The 26654-nt window shown below is 40.2% G+C and overlaps 1 protein-coding gene across 5 annotated transcripts in view; it reads right to left on the bottom strand.

Annotated features, from left to right (window-relative positions):
- Positions 1-3558: 3558 nt before the first annotated feature.
- LOC116689042 (golgin subfamily A member 7) overlaps positions 3559-26654 on the bottom strand; it is a 45442-nt gene continuing 22346 nt past the window's right edge. For 2 of the 5 annotated variants that reach the window (XM_032515341.1, XM_032515343.1), the window contains 4 exons: positions 20730-20882; positions 15097-15198; positions 13869-13921; positions 3559-4201 (listed from right to left, as the gene is read on the bottom strand). In XM_032515341.1, coding sequence (XP_032371232.1) covers positions 13880-13921; positions 15097-15198; positions 20730-20882 — 297 coding nt within the window. In that variant the 3' untranslated portion in view covers positions 3559-4201; positions 13869-13879. The remainder of the gene's footprint in view (positions 4202-13868; positions 13922-15096; positions 15199-20729; positions 20883-26654) is intronic. The other 3 variants (XM_032515342.1, XM_032515345.1, XM_032515346.1) reach the window with 3 other exon arrangements.

Raw genomic sequence — 26654 nt, 5'->3', positions numbered from 1 at the left:
ATGGGGATGTTTTTCATACTATGGTGTTGGTCCGATTCACCGCATACAAGGGATCATGGATCAGTTCCAGTACATCAGGATCCTGGAAGAGGTCATGCTGCCATATGCTGAGGAGGAAATGCCGTTGAGGTGGACCTTTCAACAGGATAATGACCCCAAACACACCAGCAAGCGAGCAAAAGCATGGTTCCAGATGAACAAGATTCAACTGATGGAGTGGCCAGCACAATCCCCGGACCTTAATCCCATTGAAAACTTGTGGGCTGACATAAAAAGTGCAGTGCATGAGGCAAAACCAAGAACGCTGAGGAATTGTGGAATACAGTGCAATTATCCTGGGCTGCAATACCTGTGGAACGATGCCAGAAGTTGGTTGACTCCATGCACCACAGATGTGAAGCAGTCATCGGAAACCGTGGTTTTGCGACAAAATATTAGTTTAGGATACTCAGCTAGGTTCACTTATCAAGAATTCTTTGTTTGTACAGTACATTTTTGAGTTTCCAAGGAAAGATGGCAACACTGCTATTCTTTTGAACATGCCATTTCTTACTTTATTTGAAATATTATTATTTAAGTTTTGATGACTTTGCGCAATTGTTTTGCTTTGGAATAGAATGTACTGTGTCCCCAATGTATCTGTGTTCATTAAAGTACAATTTCTTTGAAGAATTTTGACATTTACTCATTTTTCTAAAGGCACTGCTATTATTTCGAACACAACTGTATGTGACTGATATATGACAGTGGCTGCTGAGCCCGCTAACTCTATGTTTCTCATGGAGCTCCCAACAACCAGAGTTGGCTTCTCAGCAGGTCTGTCATTGAGTGGGGAGAAACGGTTGGAAACGCTTGGTGTTAAATGCCGGCTTCGGATTAGAGCGACCATATGCATCCCCGGAACCTTGGGTTAGAGCTACGCTTCCTTTGGACTTTCACCCACTCTCCCAGCTGCTCGGGAGGCTACCAAGGGACTGCTAGCAGAAGCTGAACTATGTTGGCAACACCAGCGACGGGGTGTTGGTGTGGCGGTGCGAGAGCAGACAAGGGGGCAACTGTTAGTCACGTGATGGTACAACATCAAATCACAAGAGAGGGGAGGAGGAGCGAAGCGTGCCTGCTCCGCACTGTAACAGGAGCAGCACTTTAAAGGAGAATTCTGGTTGATTCCAACACGTAGCTATGTTGGTTGTAAATTTGGAGTGCTGTCAGTAGAGAGAAAAATGAAACCAATGCTGCCTACACCGTGTTACCTTCCTGCTAGAGTTAGCACCCAACAGGCTTAAAAAGGGCAAGTTCTAAACATGTTTTTAGCATTTAAACATGTTTAAAATGTCATTAAAAGTGCCTACCCATGTGCAGTGATTCCTTCCAAATGAACACAGTGAATCCGACTGCTGTAGATGTGACAGAAAGGCACGAAAGCTGTGCTAATTCAGCTCTGTCCCAGTAGACCAGGGTTCATTTCCTCTTCTTGAAATGTACATTTTGTAACCCCACCCACGATCTTTTCCTAAACATGTTTCGTTCTTGTGCCGCATGTCATATGTACATCCCCACCCAAAGCGTCCAAATATGACGCCAAGAGTCCCAACCGAGCTCGTCGAAATAACACGCTAAAGAAGACTTTTTGCGTCAGCAATAAACGCCAACACACCTGGGAGTGCGAATGAGTTGGAGCTGAAGCATATCCTCCAAATAGTCAGGGTTTACCTCTGGTGAATTCAAGATGGCTTTCTTGCTACGTAACTATTAGAGACAACACAAAATATTGCCTTATAAAAAAAAACAATTTAAAATGAAACCCTGTTCAGCTCTCAGTTCTTAACTTTTAGTTTTTTTAAAGATAATATTTTGGGCTTTTCCACCTTTATTTGATGGAACAGCTTGGTGAGAAAGGGGGAAGTCACGTTGGATTCAAACACTGGACCTCTGCGTCACGGCATAAACCTCTATGTATATGTGTGCCTGCTCCACCTACTGAGCCAATCCAGCCACATTTGTTTTTAAACTTTTTGGTTCTTAACTTTTTGTCTCCAAATCATAGCACGCACCAGTGTATCTTGTTACAAGGGTGCTTGTGCGTGTGTGAAACACCAGAAGCCAACATGGTGTAAAATATGTACACATTTTATTTGTAGAATACAAGTTTAGATTAATAAAACATTGTATTTCAACTGAAAAAAAATAAGAAAATTAAAAGGTATGAGCTAAATCAAAAATGACATTTTATTTACATATTTAGAAATCAAAATAATTGATCTATAGCTATGGCATTCAGAAATATACTGTACATGTAGTTATTTCATAATTTAACATTACCAGTCATACGTAATACAGTATATTCATATGTCCGTTGCTGTCTAGAGGATAACTAGCCAGTAGATACTCGTGTGTGCTTTTGGTTAAATCACAGTCAAATCAATGAGGTTGCCTCGGATATTTAAACTACACAATCCATGAATTACCTGCAGGCCTAGGCAATTTCATTACGTAATTCCTGTTGGAGATCTTCTTACACTCAAAACACACATTTCTCCGTCCCACCCTCTCCCGTTGATTTCTATGCTCTATTCGGTCCCTATCACGTTACAAACAGTGAAATTGACTCTCGTACCGCGGGGCTCCCGCAAGAATACCTTGACCCGCAGGAGTCCCGAAAAATTGTCACCCTCTAGCCTGGTCACACCTGTAACTGGTGCAGTAAAATGTTTCTGTTCCTTCTTTACACGGTGTTTGGTTCTAGAAGCTTGGTAACTGTACTCACAGGGGCTAGCTGGGGAAATGCTGTAGCTGGCAAGCTAACTGCTAACTCTGGTGCTAGCCCAGTCAGCTGGAAATATTCCCTCTACTGTTCCGTTTATACACCCCTGGTGTTTTGATCACTAGTTTACACAATTTCAATCAATTAAAAAAAAAGTTATCAAAGACGGAAAAAAGCTCTTAGAGCTAACAGGGATAATGCATACTGTCACGGAAGCTGGCTATTGGTCAAAAATGCAAATTTGAAGGTCCAATTCACAAACGTTGATGCAAAACATTTTAACTGAGTTACAGTAGCACCCAAGAGCAAATTCACTTGTAGTCATTGGAATGAATTGAAATCTCTGTTTAATTTCCCAATTTTAAATCCTGGTGTAAGCAGCTCTTTACAAACCACAGCCGACTTGAGTTGCAAAAGAAGCTCTGGCCGACCTTTCAAGGACACTTGTCAAAAAGGACCAGGAAGCTTTTGACGCTTTGGCCGCTCTGACGTGAAGACATTCTACGTTCATCGTATGTTTCTCTGGAATCAGCAAGCGCAAAGGACCTCTACCCCGATGGGTTATTAGCCACTGAACTGTGTCTCATCACCATAAAGCTGACCTAGTTTCAACTTTCTGCGTGAAGCTCAACATGCCCAAAACGTGACGCCAATGGATTGCCACTTCTTGCAGCTGAGAGAAGATGGCTTTCGTTGAAAATGAATGAACTCCGGTAAATTTGAAGTTCAAGTCGTTGTGTTCGTACAGTTAGACTTTAACAAAGGCAACATTCAAAACCATTACAGGCACTGTCAATTAACAAGAACAATCATAATACTCCGGTCAAAGGCAATTTCACAATATATGAAAATATGCTTATTAGACATGTGCCAAAGCTCAACAGTAGTCACCAAACACTATGCATAGCACAGTTTATAAAAAAAAAATAGAACATGCTAAAAAAAACAGCACAGGTTTGGGATTTTACATTTGACTAGAATGTTTGGATCCACACTTACAAAGTTCAGTGTGGTCATTTAACTATAAGGTCAAATGCTACAAAGTAAACATGCAGGGAAGACAAACTACCAAGCATACTTGCAAGAATACATGAATAAGAATAAACGAAACAAACTGTGGGGTGCTACACGTGCAACAAATCACACACATAACCAGAGCTCAGTTTCGTGATTTCAGCCAAGACAATCATTAAAACATGTGTTATAATTACTCATGGTTTAAAAAATGCCAATACATTGTGTAAGAGAGTTTGTTGTGTGTAACAAGCCCTTAATTAATGCATGGGAAAATATACTCTGAATGGGACATGCACTTGATTAGCAGAAAGCGATATATTGTAGAGACGCAGTATTAGGGGGATGTCCGGGGTTCCTCAGGGAGCTGGCCACTGCTGCTGGGCTGCTGCAGACTTGGACCTCTGCCCAGCCAAACAGCTGCTACAGAAACAGAAAGATTAACAGGTGCCGTTAGACTGAGGATTAAATACAATACAAACTTAGGCAGAGACACTTGAACTGACAAGTCTACTATGTTCATCTCTTACTCATTAGCTGCTTTTCATCTCATAATTTCAGTGATTAACACTAATAGCTTTTAGCTCTTTTAATTCACTAAAAACTTCAAGCTTCAACTGACACTTATGTGCGTTGGCTAAAAGGCATAATTTTTCCCGGTTTGCCTAAATGTACAAGACAATGATTCAGCATTTACCTAATAGAACTAGAAAAAAAGTGGATTAGACTGTATTTACATAATTGTGATAGTGTTAGCTGAGACTGGGTTGCATTAATATGAGATATGGCTCACTCTTATTAATGATACCACTTTTTTTACATTTTCATCTACAGGAACTTTTTTATTTGGTGTATTTTAATAATACACTGAACATAAAGTGCCTCTGCATGAACCAACAGTGATAGTTATTGAGGATTTGGTGGAATTCACAGATCTGTTTGCTGGCTACAAGCAGAGCACTCCTTGAGTTGGCATGCCTTTCACAACTATTTAAACAAAAGTCTCAAACTCTTTCACACGTCCATTGCGAAACACTGCATTTGATGCTTTGTTTGTTAAAACAAGCCAAGAGGCAGAGAGCATGCAGAGAGAGTCTTTGGTCTTAATATCAAAAGCATGTATAGTTCTGTCAGGTATTCATAAAGAATGTGTAAATATACAGTATGTTGACTGAAGAATATATTCTCAGAATGCTTTATCAAATGTGTAAAAAAAATGGGGCGACCTCTAGCTGACCCAGTTGAGTGTGCGCCCCGTGTAGAAGTCTTATAGAAGTCTGAGTTTCAAATTTGGATATCAACACTGGAGTGCGTTGGATTATGTTTATATAAGAAAAATGAAAAGAAATTTATGCTCAGATCTTTTTGGCCTGCCATGGCGAGGCAGCGAGTCTGTACGCAGAGCCAAGGACACCGACTTGGTGCCATCTGCCTCTGAATGAATGCTCAGTCAGGTGCTGTACAGTGCAGTCGTCCCACTAGAGTCTGATCCATCATGCTGTAGGGAGGCTCCTAGCCAAAATAAAAACGCTGCTTTAAGCCAGTTAGGCTTTCAGCCATAATCAGGAGGGAGAGAGGACAGCTTGATAGATACGTGATGATGATTTGTTAAAAAATAAATAAAATAAAACTAGTACAACGCTTTAATTGTCTATCAGAGTGGAAAATACCTTCAAATCTCTCCAAATCATGAGACACAAAACTGCACTGATCCATTTTCTCTATTCAAGTGTCTATACATCCAAGTTTCCAATATATACATTTAGCAGCAGCGCACCTCCGCTCCTTTAGCAGTTTGTGAAAAGTCATAATTGTTATTACACGCAGAGCCATCTTCTCTATTGAACTCAAGCAAACAGTCATCCGAGCTCTCTCTCTCTTCCCTTTGAGAGGGAGTAACTGGAACAGTGACAGGACATCATCACTTGTGAAGTCATGGCAACCAAATAAACAACAGATGGAGTGTAGCAGAGTGATAACAGCGACAAAAGCCTCGACATAAAAAGTGCACTCTTGGAAGCGGGTCCCGTGACATACAGTATGACAGCTATAGTAAGTTGGAAAATAGCGTTATGGACACTGAAATTAAAGAATTTACTGTTTATCAGACCCCAGATAAGACACAAAGCTAAAATTAGCAAAATGCTGCGGTCCCTCCCGCAGGGCGACATGGGCGGTGCAGTCCTGAGCCTTTAACGTGAACAGAAAATTGCTTTGCCTGTGTCTTTTCACTGCAGGCGCATGTGTTGAAAGCGGTCACCAATGAAATGTTGTGTTGTGCATGAACGTAGGATGAACTTTAAGGAGACAACCAAACTAAATATTGCCTTCTTTTATAATAAGATTTTACAGTTTTGGTTTGATTTTATATGTTAAAAAAAACACAAATATTGAACAGGTGGTTGCCGAAGGGAGCAACCAGAGGACATGGACTGGTTGCCAATTAACTAAATCTGGCTAAAAGGGACACTGGGAAAACTTTACTGTCAAAGCCCTGAATTGTTACTAAAAAGTGACCGTTTTTGCATAACCAGTTGTGATCCATTTTTGCATAAAAAATACTCATTATAGCTGCTTTAAAATAAAACATTCTACTGAATAGGTATCATAGTAAATACTGGGAGTTTTCATTGCAGTGAAGATGGTTAACTTGCAAAATAGGAAACTATCAAATTGTGACAGAGCATAATAACTTAATGGCCAGTATGAGTTTTAATAAATAGTTAATGTTGGTTTGATATGCCTGTGTATCAGTCTAAGCCTGCAGGAGACGGAGGATAAGAGATCCTGGCAGGATAAAAAAGGCTTTAACACTGGGAATGATGGATATACTGTGTGTGTGCTCAGTCTGCTCGCTGGCTGTGGTTTATCCTGTCTTTGACCATGGCAAAGCTCCAACTCACTCTTCTCTCAACAGCTACTTATAAAAGTCCTGGGTTTACATTCCTCAATCGGACATGTTTATGTATCGAGAAGCTCAGCAGGAATTTCAAATGAGAAGATTAATTATTGTATGCTTCTGTACGGGCCATGGTTTATCCATTCACAGGGGTCTATGGTCTCAAAATTCAATCCAAACACAACACTCCCCATAGGTAAAATATTTATGGGGTATGTCTTACTTGGCCTGATGGCACAGTGCAGACTGGGCCCTGTCCAGCATCCATATACAAAGCACTTTTCAGTATGATTTGGGCCCAGCAAATCCTAGGACGACACTATGAAAATGAACTTCCCAGCCTTTTTCAATACACGAAGGGATTATTGCGACAGAGATTGAAACAACTCATGGGATATGTGTTCTTGAGGTAAAAAACTGTGAAGCGTCTGCTGGGTGAAAGATCTGCAGATATTTAAAAGCCATCTGTGGCTGATGATCACACCGTGCTGTCTCAGAATGTCTTAGCATTCAAACGACACAAAGTGCTTTGCAGGATGGTACAGAACTACTACTAATTATAACTTGAGGAATGCTCTATAATAAATCAAATTGTACAATGGGGTAAATAAGGAAGCAAATATTTTATTTTTTACAAAACTTTTCCCAGGATATTTCTTGTTTAAAATCCATGACCTACACTCATATATGAATAATTTCTAGATACTTTCTGTACGACTTGCCCTTAATAACCTCTCATTTCTGTTGTAATACAAGCAAGAGACACTTCTGCGGTCGGTCCACAGCAGCTAGTACACTGCTGCTGTGAACAGACAGCAGTATTGTTTCAAATCAAAGGGTGTCTTTTCTGAGAGATGGACAGCTACAAAATGGGGTGCGTCATACCCAGTGTGGAAAAGGTCTGCTGAAAGTGGAAATAAACCAGCATTAATTTTGTCAACGAATGCCATGACGAAGCATATTTGTTTTTCCACATTCGAACCAATACCAAAACTAAATGAAAAGTAACCTTTGAAAAGAGAACTTCTACAATCTAAATGATAATTTGTCTCATTTAATTACCTGCATGGATGTGCGGAATCACACACTGTAACTAGTAAAACAGTATCCTCCTTCGCCCAAAATATCTCTAATTCCGATGTTGATTTAGCAGTTTGACCTGTTGCACTACCATTAATAAGACGCACCTTGCATTGTGTCTGATAACACATTTACAACAGATTTATTGACTAAAGTCCTCTATAATCCTGGAACAAACAGCTGGAACAAACAAACCATGCAGGCAGTACGCTGACATTTATTTATAAAAAAAAAAGGTAAGTTAACTGTAATTAAAGTTGGCTATCTTTTGGGTTGTTACTGTGAGGAATAAGTAATTATAATTAATGTTGGCTGTCTACCGTCTCAATGATAAAAAGCATGCACACACTTAAATCTGTGCAAAAATCTTTTTACTTGTTTGAGTGATTGAGTCACCTCCTGAATGAACACGCTGCTCTGCAGAAGAGAGAACAGGTAGCTGTGGTAATGCTAGGGGAGCCGGAACAACAGTGACAAAGCGGTTCTGTTCAAAAAGCCACCATTTATAAATGACCAGTGCATTTACTGAGAGCTGTGTTACTGCACAACAACTAACGTGAACAACTAATCTGTGCCTTTCCAGTAACCTCACATTGGCAAGAACAATCCAACAAAACACCTGCCAAATGTTTGGTTAAAATCTTGGTCATAGGCAAGCTGGTCTCATGGAAAGTGTAGTTGTTTAACTAACTAAGTGTTCTATGGCTCTCTAATACCTAATTACTGTGAAAGCAGGCATTCAAATTTGCATACGCTGAACAGCTCAAGTATTACGTTCACATCTAATATCACACATTCAGTACCAACTGCTGCCTGAAAGAATCCGTCTTATTAACAATGTAGGATATGGGCTATTTGACCTAGTTGTTAAATTGTTCGACTATAGCTACATAAAGTCATGTAACTGACTGTGGTGGTTGTGCTGAAAGGACACTTAATCACTGAGTTCAGTTGCTGGGTTTGGCCCGTTCATGTGCTCTGGACAGCAGCACTCAAGAATACTTCATGTCCACACTGTTTAGCTTTTAATAAAGTAGGTGTTAAAACCATGAGTGCTATACAGCATGCAGTTATAATGCATAAAAATCCTTTAAACGCTTTATAAAACAGCCCTAACTAATATTTTTCACAATTGACGGGGCTTTAAATTTTGATGCAGTGGAGGCAATTGTGCATGAAAGAAATAGTACACAGAGCGAGTCCTCTTTTATTACTCCTGAAGTCTTTTTCTTTGCACTACTTCCCAAAAGGTGGATGATGATCAAAGATGGCGCCGGGTATGGGTGCTTCGGTAATATGGTGCGGTCTATCTTGTTTTGTTTGTTGAAAATTCAATCTTCTGTTGTGATACCTGTCTGGCAAACAACTTAAACACCTTCTGCCATTTTTAAAGACAATACTGTCCTGTCTCCGTCCCCCGTGACTCCATTCACCAGCTCAAGCCCTCCAGCCACACCTCCCCCACCCCGAGAGGTGTCGGGGCCTTGTCACTGCCCACACCAGAGTCCTCCCTCCCCCCTCCACAACAACAACCCTTTTCTATTCAAGAAAGACAAGTCAACAGACTGTTGAAAAAAACAACCCCCTGAAAAGCAGCCGGACCAGACTTGTTCTTTCCCTCCACCTTTAAGCACTGCGCTGATCAGCTGTGTTCACATCTTTAAAACCCTACTGGAGACATGCCATGTACCACCCTGTTTCAAGTCTTCCAACCTCATCCCGGGCCCAAGAAAACAAGGATCACAGGACTATGTTACAACAGACCAGTCACCCTGACCTCTGTAGTTATATTTTAAGTCTTTTAGGGTTGGACGGTAAAACGGTATACCGCGGGGTCTTAAAAATAGCAACGGTATCCGTTTCAATATATTCATTAAAAAAATGCAATACCCTTACATATTAGACAAGGATTAAATATTAAATATAATTCATCTAATGCCTGAAACTGCTTATGTGTGGTTGTCATGTGACAGTGTGGAGGAGAAAGAGAGAGAGAGAGGGGGAAAGATGGCAAGTCATGCACCGAGTGACCTGGTCTCAAAGAAGAAAACGACTTCTGCAGATTGGCAGCAGATTGGCAGCATTTTGGGTTCTGACCTAATGAAAAGGGAGAGGTGTTTCAGTATTAGTGTTTGGTATTCAGTTTCTGAATGGTGCTGGCACAAGCCAACAGTTTGGTGACGCTGCCTGAGCATTATCTCATAATCCCGGTAATATGGTATAACACGGTAAAATAGGTAGGTTTGACGGTGTCAAACTTTGGATAGCGCACAACTCTAAAGTCTTTTGACCGCCTTGTTTTGGCTCACCTCAAAACACTGGTGCACTTCTACACTGTCATCATTGAGTCCATCCTTCCCTGCTCCATCACCATCTGGTACGCTGCTGCCACTGCTAGGGAAAGGGGCAGAGTGCAACGTCTTATCCGCTCTGCTAAGAAGGTGACTGGCTTTGTTAATGTTAATGATAAATCCTCCAAGTACGCTAAAGTTATCCATGGCGTTCCACAACCAATTCTATTCTCCTTATACTGTATATGCTTCCTCTAAGCAATATTATTAGGAAACAATTAACTTTCATTGCTTTCATATGTGGATGACACCTATTACTGGATGACCAACAATGTTCTGATGTTAAACTAATGTTATTGTGCTTGGCCCTCAACATCTCCAAACTTCATTATCTAGGGATATAGCTACTCTGGATGGTATTGCCCTGGCCTCCAGCACTACTGTCAGAAATCGAGGAGTTATCTTTGATTAGGATATATATCCTTTAACACCCATCTAAAAACAAACCTCAAGAACAGCCTTTTTTAACCTTCGTAACATTGCCAAAATTACAAACATCCTGTCTCAATACGATGCTGAAAAACTAGTCCCTGCATTTCATACTTCCAGGCTGGACTACTGTAATTCTTTATTATCAGGATGCTCAAATATGTCCCTTAAGACTCTCGAGCTGATCCAGAATGCGCAAGACACTGAACCCCGAGTTGGCCCCGGTGCTGCGCATCGGAGTGTGAATGTGTGTGAGTGTTTATCTGATGAGCAGGTGGCACCTTGTACGGCAGCCTCGGCCACAGTGTATGAATGTATCCTGTATGATGTAAAAGCGCTTTGAGTAGTCGATAAGACTAGAAAAGCGCTATATAAATACAGCACATTTACATATTTCTCCTGTATTAGCTTTTCTGCATTGGCTTCATGTAAAATCCAGGATTGGATTTAAAATCCTTCTTCTGACCTACAAAGCTCTAAATGGTCAAGCACCATCTTATCTTTAAGAGCTCATATTGTCCCACTAGAACACAACGCTGGTTCCTAGAGTCTGTAAAAGTAGAATGGGAGCCAGAGCCTTCAGCTATCAGCCTCCTCTCCTGTGGAATAAGCTTCCCGTCTGGGTTCAGGGGACGGACACTGTCACCACATATAAGAGTAATCTTAAAACTCTCCTCTTTGATAAAGCTTATAGTTAGGGAGTGAGGAGTCGCAGCGTCCACATGGACCAGCGGGGGAGGGTGTATAGCCGCAGACACGGCACCCTTTCCCTTCTCTGCTTTTATTCATAGTTGTCAGATTCATCAACCATATAATCAATAATGTAATTAAACTACAAAGAGGCAGGGCAGTACAGCCAGACAAGGCTCCTCTATTTACCCTGTCTCTCTTAGTTACGCTGTAATATTTTTAGATTGCCGGGGGACTTCCTTTGACACACTGAGCTCCTCTCTCCTCTCTTTCCATTTGTGTGCATCCATGTCCCAGAAATGCTTGTTACGAACCTAGCTCTGGGTAGTCATTCCCCGGAGTCCTTGTGTTCTTTTCCCCCCAGCATGACCTGTTACATCCTGTTATACTCTGCGGTGCCTTGCTACGTCCTACTGTGTCTTGTAATGCCATGCAGTGCCCTGCTATGCTATGAACAACTACTTTTAGTCACTATTCCATTATCTTTTATTGTGACAGTTATTGCCAATCTTCATTTCAACCCCAACCGGTCGTCAGACACAGCCTACCAAGAGCCTGGGTCTGTCTGAGGTTTCTTTCTAAAAAGGAGTTTTTTTCCTCACCACTGTCACACTCTTGCTTGCTCTGGAGGGAATTCCTGGAACTGTTGGGTCCTTGTACATTAAAAAGTGTGGTCTAGACCTACTCCATCTCAAAATAACTCTTATGAATAGAGTCTATAAATAAACTTGAATTGGCAACAATCTGCCATCTCTCCAGGAAACTGTCCACACCCCATTGCATACTATACACTCATCAATAGGATTATTAGGAACACTATACCAATACTGTGTTTGACCCCCTTTCACCTTCAGAACTGCCTTAATTCTACGTGGCATTGATTCAACAAGGTGCTGAAAGCATTCTTTAGAAATGTTGGCCCATATTGATAGGATAGCATCTTGCAGTTGATGGAGATTTGTGGGATGTACATCCAGGGCACGAAGCTCCCGTTCCACCACATCCCAAAGATGCTCTATTGGGTTGAGATCTGGTGACTGTGGGGGCCATTTTAGTACAGTGAACTCATTGGCATGTTCAAGAAACCAATTTGAAATGATTCAAGCTTTGTGACATGGTGCATTATCCTGCTGGAAGTAGTCATCAGAGGATGGGTACATGGTGGCCATAAAGGGATGGACATGGTCAGAAACAATGCTCAGGTAGGCCGTGACATTTAAACAATGTCCAATTGGCACTAAGGGGCCGAAAGTGTGCCAAGAAAACATCCCCCACACCATTACACCACCACCAACAGCCTCAGTGGTAACAAGGCATGATGGATCCATGTTCTCATTCTGTTTACGCCAAATTCTGACTCTACCATCTGAATGTCTCAACAGAAATCGAGACTCATCAGACCAGGCAACATTTTCCAGTCTTCAACTGTCCAATTTTGGTGAGCTCTTGCAAATTGTAGCCTCTTTTTCCTATTTGTAGTGGAGATGAGTGATACCCGGTGGGGTCTTGAGCCCATCCGCCTCAAGGTTGTGCGTGTTGTGGATTCACAAATGCTTTGCTGCATACTTCGGTTGTAACGAGTGGTTATTTCAGTCAAAGACCCTCTCTATCAGCTTGAATCAGTCGGGCCATTCTCCTCTGACCTCTAGCATCAACAAGGCATTTTTGCCCACAGGACTGCCGCATACTGGATGTTTTTCCCTTTTCACACCATTCTTTGTAAACCCTAGAAATGGTTGTGCGTGAAAATCCCAGTAACTGAGCATATTGTGAAACACTCAGACCGGCCCGTCTGGCACCAACAACCATGCCACGCTCAAAATTGCTTAAATCACCTTTCTTTCCCATTCTGACATTCAGTTTGAAGTTCAGGAGATTGTCTTGACCAGGACCACACCCATAAATGCATTGAAGCAACTGCCATGTGATTGGTTGATTACATAATTGCATTAATGAGAAATTGAACAGGTGTTCCTAATAATCCTTTAGGTGAGTGTATAAACTTTGCAAATTCTGCACTCAACCCATTCAGCCTTTTTTTTGTTATGCAACAGTTATTCTTTAAGTATATATATTTGTTTTCTGCATGTATTGTTTGTTCGTTTATATTCATCAAGGCAAATTAAACACAAGTGTACTTATTTTAGGCAAGAAACCTTTTCTAATTCTGAAAAGAGGAAAATGTGTTGGACGGCTGTGGCTCAGTGGTAGAGCGGTTGCCTGCCAGTTGGAAGATTGTGGGTTCAATCCCTGGCCCTGCAGTCCCACGTCGAAGTGTCCTTGGGCAAGACACTGAACCCCGAGTTGCCCCCGATGCTGTGCACCCGATGCTGTGCATCGGAGTGCGAGTGTTTATCTGATGAGTAGGTGGCACCTTGTACGGCAGCCTCGGCCACAGTGTATGAATGTGTGTGAATTGTGAATGTTTCCTGTATAATGGAAAAGCGCTTTGAGTAGTTGTTAAGACTAGAAAAGCACTATATAAATACAGCACATTTACATAATCTAAAATGGATTTGTAACATTTAAAAATGTTTGTGTTGTACATACTTAATAGCCCAAGCAAATATGTACTAGTAAGAAAGTGTAACTCCTCATTATAGACTATGGATTAATATGGAATATTAGTTATAAGACTCACCGTGGTAGCTTTTATCTAGTCAGGCTTCTGTCTTCAAAGATAGTAACCTCAATCTTAATAAGATTTAGCAAGGAAAAGCATTTGAAGCAAGGTTGGATTCAATGTACAACACAACTGAAATTGGAATTCTTTTTGCTCTTGACATAAGGAATTATAAATTGCGGCTATTGTGCATATTTTCCCATTTATCAACAGAGAATGAAGGTTTTTGGACAGGTTTGTGGAAACAGTGTCTCGCCTTTAAGCCTCTCTGTGACCCTCTTCCCATGGTAGTAGCTGACTGACTAGATTCTTGGCATGATTTTCTTAAAAAGGAAAATCTGAGTTTCTCTTTAAGATAAGGAGGACAGACTAGCCATCTTGTAATTTTGGAGCCAAAGTCTGCGCAGTAGTGATTGGATGTTGGAGCTCATACACCCACCGGACCAATCGCAAGTCAATCAAAAAACTAATTTAAACCAAAATTATTATTAAAATTAAAATGTATTTAAGGTGTACTTTGATTATTTAGTTTGGCCCATCCCCCATCCCGCTAACGTGGTGGGGGTGGGATTTGTGACCTAAACTGCAACCAGCCACCAGAGGGCGATGAAGATGTTTTGGCTGCTCTCATGCAGTCCATGCATCACCCCAAGTTCAGCGGAGACATTCCTGTCAATCTCCCAATGCTCCTGTGCCAAAGTCAGCACAGCAGCCCGACAGTGTCGGAGAAAGAATCCAGAGCACTGCCACTGCTACAGAATTATAGGCAAGAGAAGGAACAAAGCATATCTCCCATTGCTGCCCATTTGGGATGTTGAGTCTCTCTCACACGCACGCACACGCAGATCTGATGCAGATGCTCTGGTGTTTTTACAGGGTATCCCTACATAGCGTTGGATTCCCTGTAAAATGCTCCGACTGCTGCTTTCCATCTTCATCCAACAGTTACAGGGAAAGATGTGGTAGGGTCAGAAGGCCTATAAATCACTGCATCTATTACATCATTGAGAAAGCTCCTTGTTCTACTTAAAGCTGTGGTGTGATTACATTCACATTTTCTGATCTCAGGGTATATGTTTAACAAGTTAAAGTTAACCAAAATATACAGTACTGTATCATTCTCCTTTCCTGAACATTATTTATTCAAAAACATACTGTTGCTTTTTAAGAAGTTGTGGATGAGGAAAATTAAGTGAACAGACAGTATTTCCTGGCTAGAACACGACGACACTGAAGGGTAGGATACGACTCGCAGGCCTCTCTCGATGGGATCGGTGAGCAGGAGGCCTCGTGGTGCGTAGATCTTATCATTCTGCTCCTGAATGTACTTTGCAATCTTCTTCAAAACCTACAAAAAGCACAGCAATCATCGTTTCAGATAAATTTGTAAGGGATGTCAAACCACTGGTATAAGTGTAACAGAGTCCCACCCGCTGTTTAAAGTAATTAGTTTAGACCCCCACTTTTACCATGTCAAAAATCAATGCATCAGTCACGCCACACAGAGCTCTTTTTAAGAGTCTGTGTCAGTGCTTCATTATTAATTCCATTCCGTTTGCTTATTGAGAGAATGGCCAAATCAATAAATCTCCGTCACTGCTACTTAACATCCAGCCAAGCACACTCACACATACACACAAGCGCAAAGCGGTTTCCAACTGCCTCTGTTTATTACACTCTATACTGACTGTAAAATGTAAAGTTTGAGTGATTGTGTCCCAAGGCAATAACATTTGCTCGTGTTTTCGTGAGGGTGCATTCAGGGTGTCATTTTAAAGCTCGAACTTTCAATTATTTTAGTGAAACCAACCATGTCATGTGATGTTTTGAACTTCTTATATTTAGTTTGAACTTTACGACTTTTTTTAAAATACTTTGTAATAAGATTTTGACAACATACAATTGGTTTATGGATTTTGAATGCTGAAGATGTAATGTTTTTTTTTGTTTCTATAAATAGGCAATTATAAAAAAGGGATTTTTCTTAACGACACTATGGGATGTCACCGGTACTGGGGGCTCTCAGTAAAAGAAATTGCAATAGAATGCTAAATAAAACGATCGTCAAGTTAAAGTTGGCAGTAGCTCATTCCGTAGCTCTTAATTATGCCGTTATAGTTTTGGACTGCTGGGGGCCTTAACTTCCTTTGTCACACTGAGCTCCTTTCTCCTCTCTCTATCCATCTGTGTGCATCCATGTCCCAGTAATTCTTGTTACTAACCTAGTTCTGGTGCCTATTCCCCGGAGCCCTTTTGTTTTCTGCCGCCCAGCAGTTTTCCTTGGATTAGGGTGGCACCTACATTATGGTTGCAGCTGTCGCTGTGGTCCTGCTCCGCACCCTGCTACACCCTGTGACGCATTACTTCTAGTTATAGTTCCATTATCTTTATTTTGGAAGGTTTCTTCACCACCCAAGGTTTCTCAGTAAAAGGAAGTATTTTCTTGTCAGAAAATGCTTGCTCTTGGCGGAATTACTTACTTATTTACTGGGCCTTTGTATATTATAGAGTGTAGTCTAGACCTACTTTATCTGTAAGGTGTCTTGAGATAACTCCTGTTATGATCTGACTGTGAAAAAAACTGAGTTTAATTAATTGTATTATTATTTATTTCAGAAGATCTGTTGTAGTTATGGCTGATACTTGGGCCGTACCATCACAGGAAAGAAGAAAATTAAACAAAGAACAGATGTAGACAATTACGGAATTTTTCAAAACCAACCCCAAATGGGCCCTCAGGTACGTAAGATGTCTATTTCATTCATAAAAAAACATTACAGTGGGCGATATGTTGAACATCAGTAGCATACATTAAATTATGTCCCTCTTTCATTTAACGTAGATGTTTTCCTTTCAGTCCGTGTTTGTGTTGGCTTATCATTTTCTTTTCCCTTTTCCCCCTGTAAAGTTACTGTGTAAAGCTGTGTAAAGCTTCTATGGATTTAATGAAATGCGCTATATGAATCCAAGTTCTTATTACGCTGGTTGCTCCTAATGCTTTGGCTCGTGACAAAGTGACAGTGAAACACGGTTTAGCTCACGAGACATCCAAAGTAGGCTAAGGCACCAAATGCAACACTAGAAATGCAACAATGCATCTGTAACTTATTCTCTTGTTGTAAATTAGTGATGTTGCGATGAATGTTTTTCTCAACCAGCAGGGGCGTTGCTAGACATAAAGCTCTCAGGCCCCCCCCCCCCCCCCTAAAAGGTTCTGCTATATGCTGTGCTAAACATACTGCCATGACTTGGCCCACTATTACTAGCATTTGTATTCTGCTGCTGAAATTGAAATAACTGGGCTTACTCTTCAATAATAACAACTAACCCCAAATGTAATATGCACTTTATGATGCAAGAAAAACATTTCCAAAAGGGAAAGCCTTTTCGGACATCTTTACAGACACTGACTGACAGAGGACCTAGTTATGGCATACAACTTTTGTATTACAAACAAGGTTAAATAAGTACATATTAAAATACACAAGTATATTAAAGTATATCCAACAAATTTATGTTTCAATAAATGTTCAGAAAGAAATGCAGCTTTTGTAATAGTTTGAAATTCCCTCTACTTATTTTAAGATCATATAAAAAACGCTCCTAATCTCCTTGAATAAGCCAAAAACTAAATTTCACAAGATCACATCTGAACACATTATAATTTAACTTCACCCAATTGTCATTTTTATGGAATAGACCATGAATGCATCTCCATGTTACCGCTGCTAACGTTAGCTGTTACTACCATTATTTAGCTAGACAAGCGCAACTGTGCTGTCTTCCAGTAGATAAAGATTAATAGCTAACCTCTGGTTTTTGGTGAAATACAGCCTTAATTCACCGCGTTTGATGTGAAAAATATGTCGGCTTTACACAATGGTTTTAGACATGAGATTTAACTGGAGCACAGCAGATCGACACTGGCCATACAGCACCATAAAAGAAAAGACCTACCACTTTTGTCCAAACCGGCCGCTAGAATCAACACAAACTGAAAGGTACATGCAGCCACTTTAAGTAATATTGCGTTTCTACAACAATGATTACCAACAAACTTAAAGTTACAATCAAACAATTCCTATTGTGGGGCAATTCGCTCTCAAAAAAAAAAAAAAAAGTTTAAGCTAACTTTAGCATTGTATCAGCAATGTGGCTAGCTAACAGGAGCTTGCGGCGAGGTTAATGAGCATCTCTGAAGTGCCAATAATATGACGTTAAATTAAACCCTTGAGTGTAATATTGCAATTACAGAACAATGGTTACCAACAAAATTAAAGTTCTAATCAAACTGGCTTCATATTGTGGGGCAATTTGCTCTCAAAATAAAAAAAATAGACAATTCTAGTCCCTCTGTTCAGTCAGCCTAGGCTAACGTTAACGTTAGAAATTGTGGGATTTCACCAAATTGCTTTGCTAGCTCTATCCTGTTATAACCAAGATATCTGCTTTTTCCATGTGTAGATTTAGATACTAAACGTCTGTAAAATTCAAACAAACACGCTTCCTGTCCCTGTAAAACATTAGTCAGCAGCTAACTTAAGCTAACATTATTTTGTAGAGATAGTGGGATTCCCCTACCACACATTTAAATACCAAACTGCTTTGCTAGCTTAATCTTGTAACCAAGATATCTGCTAAAAAAAGTTTTCCATCAACAGATATAGGCCTAGCTCCTGTATGTCTGCAAATAAATAAATAAATAAATAAATAAATAGAAATCACATTTAGCAGCGTTTTTCATGATAGTGCCATCACCGGCACAGCTGATCAAAACATTTCCAGTGAAAGTTAACTTCAGAATGTTGTAACGAATAAGTCGTTTAATCCAATAAATCACTTTAGATACTTTAGAAGTTGACGAGTTTTTGTGTGTTCCACTGTGTTTTTTGAATTACTTACATGGATATAAATGTTTTGGAACAGTTTTTTTTTTTTTTTTTTTTATTCAACTTCATAATGTTGATACAGAAACGGCGGAGTGATATGTTAAGTGATGCACCAGGCATGCTAAAATAGCTTTGAGCTCTTCCTTGACACTCAAGTAAAATCATGATTCCATTATATAGCAATCGCAGCATTCGAAAATCACAACATGACTTTTTCTCCACATCATGCAGCCCTACTAGCCAACCCACTACATTCTTGAGCTGAGAAGCTGAACAGACTCCACTTTTTACTTTTTCAAGTCAATTTAAATTCCATGACTTTATGAGTACTCATTAAATCCAAACCAATCCAAATGTTTTCTATCCCAGTTCACTCCTGTCCACTAAAAACAAAACAAAAAACTGGGCCAAAATTCATTTCAAATCATATTTTGGTTTGCTGTCTCTTGGGTCAAAAAATTATTCATTTACAGCAAGCTAAAAAGGTTCCACACAGCAGCAACACATCATATAGTACTAACTAGGGGTGTGACAAGACACCCAGCTCACAAGACAAGACACGAGATTGGGTTCACAAAATCGAGACAAGAAGACATTTTAACACTATTCTACAGAAAACTTCAAATGAAGAAATAAGACTCAAAAATTAGTTCTTTATTCAAATGAAAGTCACAAAATGAAAACCAAGCACTGAAAGCTTTTGGCATAAAATGACTTGCTTCTCTCCTGTATAACTAGCAGTTACACTGTTACTTATTCCATAAGTATGGTGGAGAGAGAGTCTCTTTACTACAACATAACTAAGCGTTTTCTGGCAGAAGTTGAGACCAAATATTTTTTACTTGATTTTGTCATTGTACAGTAGACAGAGAGAAATTAAGCTTATTTTACTATTGTTTCACATTGATTACATTCCAAGGGAGAACATTTTTCTTTAATATCATTCAAAGTAAAGTTAGGTTTTGCTGTCTGCTTCCCGACTCATTTTAACAGACAGAGTGGTATGCGCAAGACAGCGCCACAGTAAACTACACGCTACGGATGCGCGAGTCTCGGCAGAGAGAGAGAGGAGAGAGAGAGGAGAGAGAGAGAGAGAAGAGAGAGAGGAGAGAGAGAGGAGAGAGAGAGAGAGAGAGAAGAGAGAGGAGAGAGAGAGAGAGAGAGAAACGATCGAAACGCCCCTCTGTGCTTTTCTTTTAGCATAGTTTCTGTTTTCTGAGTTTGTGTGTTCTTTTTGCACCATTTGTATATTTGCAGCGCATTTGCTAAATTCAGCGCATGTGTTGTCAAATTAAGAAAGAGGTTTTCTTAATTTGCTTGTGTTCTGTCTATTTGGGTGTGTTTCACAAGGTTGCAGTCCATTTGCCCGTGTCGGCCACCATATGTGACAGACTCAGAACAGTTATTTTTGCTTTCCAGCACTTTAAGTTTGACTTTAGAAATTACCATATTGTCAAATCTAAAACAACTTCAACAACAACTACATAGTGAACAAACAGAACACCAAAAAAGAACAAGATCCTCAAAACATAAATCAGAAATGTTATTACCTCTCCTTTTCTTATTTAAAAGAAAGCAATAATTGTTTCCTAACTCAGGTGTGATCTAACCACTTGGATGTGTCCACTAGGACGCTTGGTGGATTTTCACATTGAATGTCATGTCTCCAATTAATTTAAATTAGACTTGACTGAAACTTGGATTAAATGTTTAAACTTTTGACAAATACCTTATTCATGACCAAAATGCAACTAATACGTTAACTTGTTTTTGTCAATGAAAATTGAGTAAAATTACTTTTTACCCCACCAAAAATGATTTAAGTCAAATAGGATGATGTTGACCAGATATGACAAAACTCTAATAGACTTTTGATTTCATGACCAAAACTAAGACTAACTCTAAACAGAAAATTACCTAATGTTGTATGTTACCAAAAGTTCAATATCTAGCATCATTCATTCATCTATGCAGGTGAAATGTCTCCCACCTTCTCATAGTGAGTCTCCATACACAGGAAGACGGTGTAGGCTGTGAGGCAGGCCAGACAGCCTTCAATATATGACTGGCTTCCCAGTTTCTCCGCTTCAGCATACAGGTTATTCAGTGTCCGCACCGTCTCCTCAAACTGCTGCTTGTCAATCTGCCTTGGAAAGACAAAAAGATCATTAGACCATGCACAGAGCCAAGTGTAGATTTGGACAGATGTGTGAGAGCTGTCTGTCTGTTGGGATACATTATCATTTTCTCCCATTTTTCCATCTCTACATAAAAGAGGGGCTGTATTTTCTTGGACTGGTCAAACAGCAAGGGATTGCTGGGCCACCTTCCAACATTGGAAACACCTCATTAAATTATTAGGATGACTTGGCCAAATGCTCTGTAATTTTTTCAGTTAATAACAGAACAAATGCACTGAAAGCAGGACACACACAGTGCCAATCCAAGCGGGATTGTTGATGGTTTCTCCTCCAATGGCATAGGCAAAACTTGAAAAATATAAAGACGTATCTCAGCTGTTCTGTAATATGAAGACAGCTTCTAGGATACAAACTGTAACCCAGAATGTCTGATAATCAACATGGTGTTTCTCAAGAATTCCTCAAATGAAGGCTTTCTGAAGGAAAGACTGATGGAGAGTGGGGAATTGATGGACTTGAAGGCTGCTTTGACTGGGGTGTCGACACTAGTCCCATGCTGGAGTCTAGAATGGATCTGGCGATCTCTCTATGATGCTGGTGAAAAAAGGAGCCTCCAGACCACATGAGGAGCCAGCCAGGGGCCTCCTGAGCCTCTGTAAACCCTCCAACGTTCTGCTCCTTTGTGCCCGAGGAATGCAACAAGCTCCAACACATCAGTGGTCTTAGGCGCGTTTGATTTCTGCCTTTGTTCTCCTTCTAATTTTTCAATTTAGAGGCTGCGATTCAAACCACATTTATGTGCCTGAGCGTCTCTCCATTACATCTGATGCAGCCATATTAGCATTTCAAAAATGTTGAGAGAGTAAGGCTGAACATAGCTTACAAATTCAAGTGCAGAAGAGCATATTCTCTTAACTCTAATTGTCACAAAATATAATTTGAACCGAGGAAATAATTATAAGACACAGGTCTGTGCGCACTGACAGTTCCCAATAATAAAACTCTCTGGAATGATTTGGCAATCTAGCTGCCAAATACATTGAGAACACTGAGTGCTGTCCCAGTTTGGATTCTCCACAAGCATTAAAACAGGAAAGTGGTACCAAAAATAATAAAGCCCACAGCCTAGGATAATTATCTGCAAGAATGTGATGTTACAGCGTACAAACCTCTGCAAATGAATATCTAAACTGCATGGCAAAATCAAACATGTGGATAAAAAAAAGTTGTGTGTGTCTGTGTGTGTGAAGAACTTTTGATAGGGGACCTAAGCGTTAGTCAGTGTGACTTTGTGTGTGTGTGAACTGAATCCTACCAGAAAACATGGGAGACCACCCAATCGAGAGGGAAGTACCAATAAACCACCAGTGAGTGGTTGTGAGTGAGTGTTGTGAAGCTGCTCTTTTGTGGTGCATGCATTTTAAAACTGAAGCTTTCTGTCCTTAGAACTCTGAACTGTTTGGCTGGCACTGTTTTTAATGTGGCTTGAGGGCTGTTCAGTCTCAGTGACCTGCTCTTCCTCTCACGTCATTATCGGTGCCTGCTCTTAACCCACTTCCACCGTGGTTCACATAAGGACAAAGTCCAGCAGGGTTCCTCTGGAGAAGTTGCTGACAGTGTTTTTCCCTTCCGGCACAATGTTTACACTGATTTAGTTTGATAAGATAAGATACTGTGTTTGCTATTCAATTTGCAGGTCTGCCATATTGGAGCACTCAAGAGCCACAAGCTAACAAATACAATGTATTGAGAGATACAGACATCTCTACAATATGGACTGTAACTAGCTTAATTTTGAACCGTTTCCTCATGAAATGTGGTTTGGCGTGAGAAATTGAACATGATACTGGTGACTTACTGGAATTAACTTAGTTACTTGGGGCTGATCTAATCAGGTCTATACAAAAACATAATTGAGTAATCAAAAGAAATAATCAAGAAAAAAAATTATTGGTAGTTGTTTTTAAGACAAGGAGCATTGACATGCCTCATAATTAATTTTCAATGAGAAGCGAGATATAAATATACCGTTTTGACCAAAATATAAATATTTTTTTCCTATGAATATTTCTGGAAAAAAAGAGGTTGTCCTACATGCAGACTTTTAAACACCAGTATACATCCACAACAGCTGGTGGGGCCAAATATCAGTAACCTGAATGTGCTCCTCATGACTAAAGCCATCAATCAAAACTCCCAACAGTGTCAGGGGGATGAACAATGCAGAGAAACGGTGACCGTCCTGAACAAAGCGGCTCAATAGTAGGCCAAGATAGCAAACAAATGAGACGAAGTTCTGAAGCTAACTTTAAGATAAATGCAGCAAAGTTGTCAAATTGTCACGTAAGGATGCCCCTGAGACAGTACTGTACACAGGCATAGTGTTCAGAAACATCTGTGCTGAGTATGGGCAGGAAGTCCCAAGGTCCAATTGGGCGGCGCCTCCAAATACCAGACTGATAAAATGGTAATGGCTAACGTAATGGACATTGTGGTGGTCGACAATCAGAAGATGAAGGCACTTGAGATAGTTCTAGCAATCCCAAGCAAAATCAATAAAAAGTAACAGAAAATGAAATGCCCATGGTACTGAAAAATACCAAGGGCTTAGAGGTGCTAGAAATGTAGAATATGGAAAGTGTAGGCAACATTGGTTCCAGTGGTAATTGGAGCAGTCAGGGCTGTAACCCTGGGACAATGGCTCCAGCTAATTCAAGAAAGCCACCAAGGCATCTGGTAGAAGACCCAAGCTTGGAGGAAAAAGACAGTTGGGAGATTATATGTACCAACCTTATTTATATGCTCTATGGAATGTGTTTTATGATGAAGGCCCCAACCCAAAATGCTTTGGTCTAACAATAAAGTTGTTATGCATACTACAACTGTTACTGGAGATTTTGAACATTTCGTACATTTTCCCTTCTCAATGCACCTTGGAAGACGGAGTAGTTATACCAGAAATCCCTACTCTACTTTTACAAGTGTTTACTCTTATAGTTTAAAGAAGGTGGTCACTCTGTCACTGTTAGTAGATAATCCAGTCTGCAGAGTAGGCCTAGTTGATTCACTTTGCTGAATTCAATATCTATTAGGGGTCTGGGGAAAAAAATCGATACAACATAGTATCGCGATATTTCCCGTGGCAATACTGTATCGATACACAGACGCCAAGTATCGATCTTTTATTATTTAAATTGCACATGAGAATTTAACTTTTTGGTAGTAGAATAATCAAATCAATTGCTTATTCAGTCCACCAGATGGCGCTGTTTGTTTCCTGGTGAGGTCAGCGAGGTGACTGTCAGCATGCAGGAGGATGTAGATAAAATAAACATGGCAGCATCAGAGAAAGAAATCAGAAATGCACCGTCTGCGTTTAACTCAAGTGTTTGAAACAAGAAAGGGACAACTGAGATGGATATGAGACATGGGATTTGCAGGGAGTGTCGTGTGCAAATAAAATGCTCAGGGAACACCACCAACATGAGGGCTCATCTCACACGCCACCATCCAGAGTTAGCGTTAGCCGAGGACGGTAAAGCTAATGCTAAACCAACTCCGCCGAAAAACCAACCAACACTGGACACACTTAGCATGACAAAGCTACCTCCAAATTCAGAGCGAGCGAAGAAAATAACTCAAGCCATCGCCTACATCATGTGCAGAGACCTGAGTCCATACAACGTTGTGGAAAATAATGGATTTTGTCACTTGCTAAAAACACTGGAACCAAGGTACGTAACTCCGTTGCGCCACTTTTTCACGAATACAGCCGTACCCAAGCTCTACAGAGAAGTTTAGCTTAAAATTCAGGAAAGTTTAAAAACAGCAGAACATGTTGCATTGACTTGTAATGCATGGACGTCATGGGCAGTGGGTTCCTATGTGACTATTACAGCTCATTATCTCATAGAAGACTGGCAACTGCTGTCTCACGTTCTCCAAACTAGAGCATTATACGAAAGTCACACCGTTCTGCGAATTGCTGCACGAGAATAGGGGATTGCAGACAGAACCCTGATGGTTGTCACCGACAACGCTTCTAATATGGGCATTGCCGTTCATTTAGCGTGACACCTCCACGTCGAGTGTTTTGCGCACAGAAAATGTTTTTGAACTTTTGTTTGTACCAAGGTTGGCAGCAAACAGTAGTACATTTTGTTTACTTAAGGAGTACATGTTTTATTTCGTTTCATTTAAACAGTTTATTTTAATGTAAGGCTACATGTTTTATTTTAAATTTAACAGTTATTGCCTTTCTAATTCCCTAGGGGCTGAAGGGTTGAAGTTGCATTGTAAAAATATACCTGAAGTAGCACAGCAGTGCATACCTGTTTGTGTTACTGTCTAGTCTACCTTAATTAATTGCAAACAGTTCAGTTTGCCAGGTGTATACAACATTTATAACATATTCATGAAAGTGTTGGTTTGTTAGTCAGCTTAACAGTCACATTTTACAGCAATAAAATTCATGTGAGATGAACAGATGTTGACAACGCTTTCCTTTGGGGACAAAATAATGAAGTTGGAAAAAAGCAAATAAATTGCAATATATCGCAGAATATCGCAATATGTTTAAAAATCGCAATAATATCGTATCGTGACCCAAGTATCGTGATAATATCCTATTGTGGTGCCTCTGGTGATTCCCACCCCTAATATCTATAAACAAATCACACATCCTAATGTACTATTTGCCTACAAGTGTCAACGTATAGTTACCTTTTGTACTCTGTAACTGACTGGACTGAACTTATACATGGCTCTGTCGGACAGTCTGTTAACTGGATTCAGTGGAACACTTGAAAAATGTCCTCTAAAAAGGCCTCAATGTTTCGGTGCGTGATAGTCTGCATCACAAGGAATAATGGATTTATACATATTAGGGACTAATTGATTGTAGACCAGTTATCGGGCCTTTTTTGGCAATTTGCAGATTGCCTGTGTTTTATTTGACTGATAAGTATTACAGTTAATTAATTAAAAAGTGCGCTACTTTGGCTCCGCTACAGCTCTCAGTCTCTTCATTACCTGCTTTTTCCATAATGACTTGCCTGCCCAGTTATATTATTACATTATATGTCATTTGGCTGACCCTTTTTATTCAAAGCAACTTACAATTGCTATATATGTCAAAGGCCTCTGGCGCAACTAGGGGTTAAGTGTCTGGCTCCCACACCAAAGGCATGCATCATATCCACTGTGCAATCACTTAGAAAGCCTGAATAATTAACTTTTGTGGCGATAGCGTTAGCGAGGTGTGAGCGCCAAGAAATGACGTCACAACGGCTGATGTTTCCAGCACGAAGGCTCCGCAAGCGGTCGCGTCGTGTGGTTGTGCACCTCTGACTTTTTGTAACTATGCGCCCCACTACGCACACTGCACTTTCATTTTAACGTAACCGGCTGGGAAGAGCAGGTCTTTTTCATGTGTACATGTACAGACCACAGAGAGTCAAACAGCCTTAAATATGTGGTCAGAGAGAGACACCACACAGGGAAAATAAGAAACATTTTGCTGGAGTGTGGAAAAACATCAGATAGATTTATTAAAGCTAAAAAAAAAAAAAAAAAGACTTCACGGAAAGAGTGTCCTTAACAGTTTTATGATTTAAAATTATAATTTATACTGTTTATTGATCCCCAGTGGGGAAATTACAATTAACACTTTGTTTTCTTAGTAATCACTACATACATGCCTGAAATACACACACATGCTCAAGACCTAATCATGCACAAATGGAGAGTTGTCATAGAGAGTGGGCTGGCAGTGC

The sequence above is a fragment of the Etheostoma spectabile genome, chromosome 5 (assembly GCF_008692095.1).
Source record: "Etheostoma spectabile isolate EspeVRDwgs_2016 chromosome 5, UIUC_Espe_1.0, whole genome shotgun sequence".
Classification (NCBI taxonomy): Eukaryota; Metazoa; Chordata; class Actinopteri; order Perciformes; family Percidae; genus Etheostoma; species Etheostoma spectabile.
Note: the sequence above shows the minus strand (reverse complement) of the source record. Positions and strands in the feature narration are given on the sequence as shown.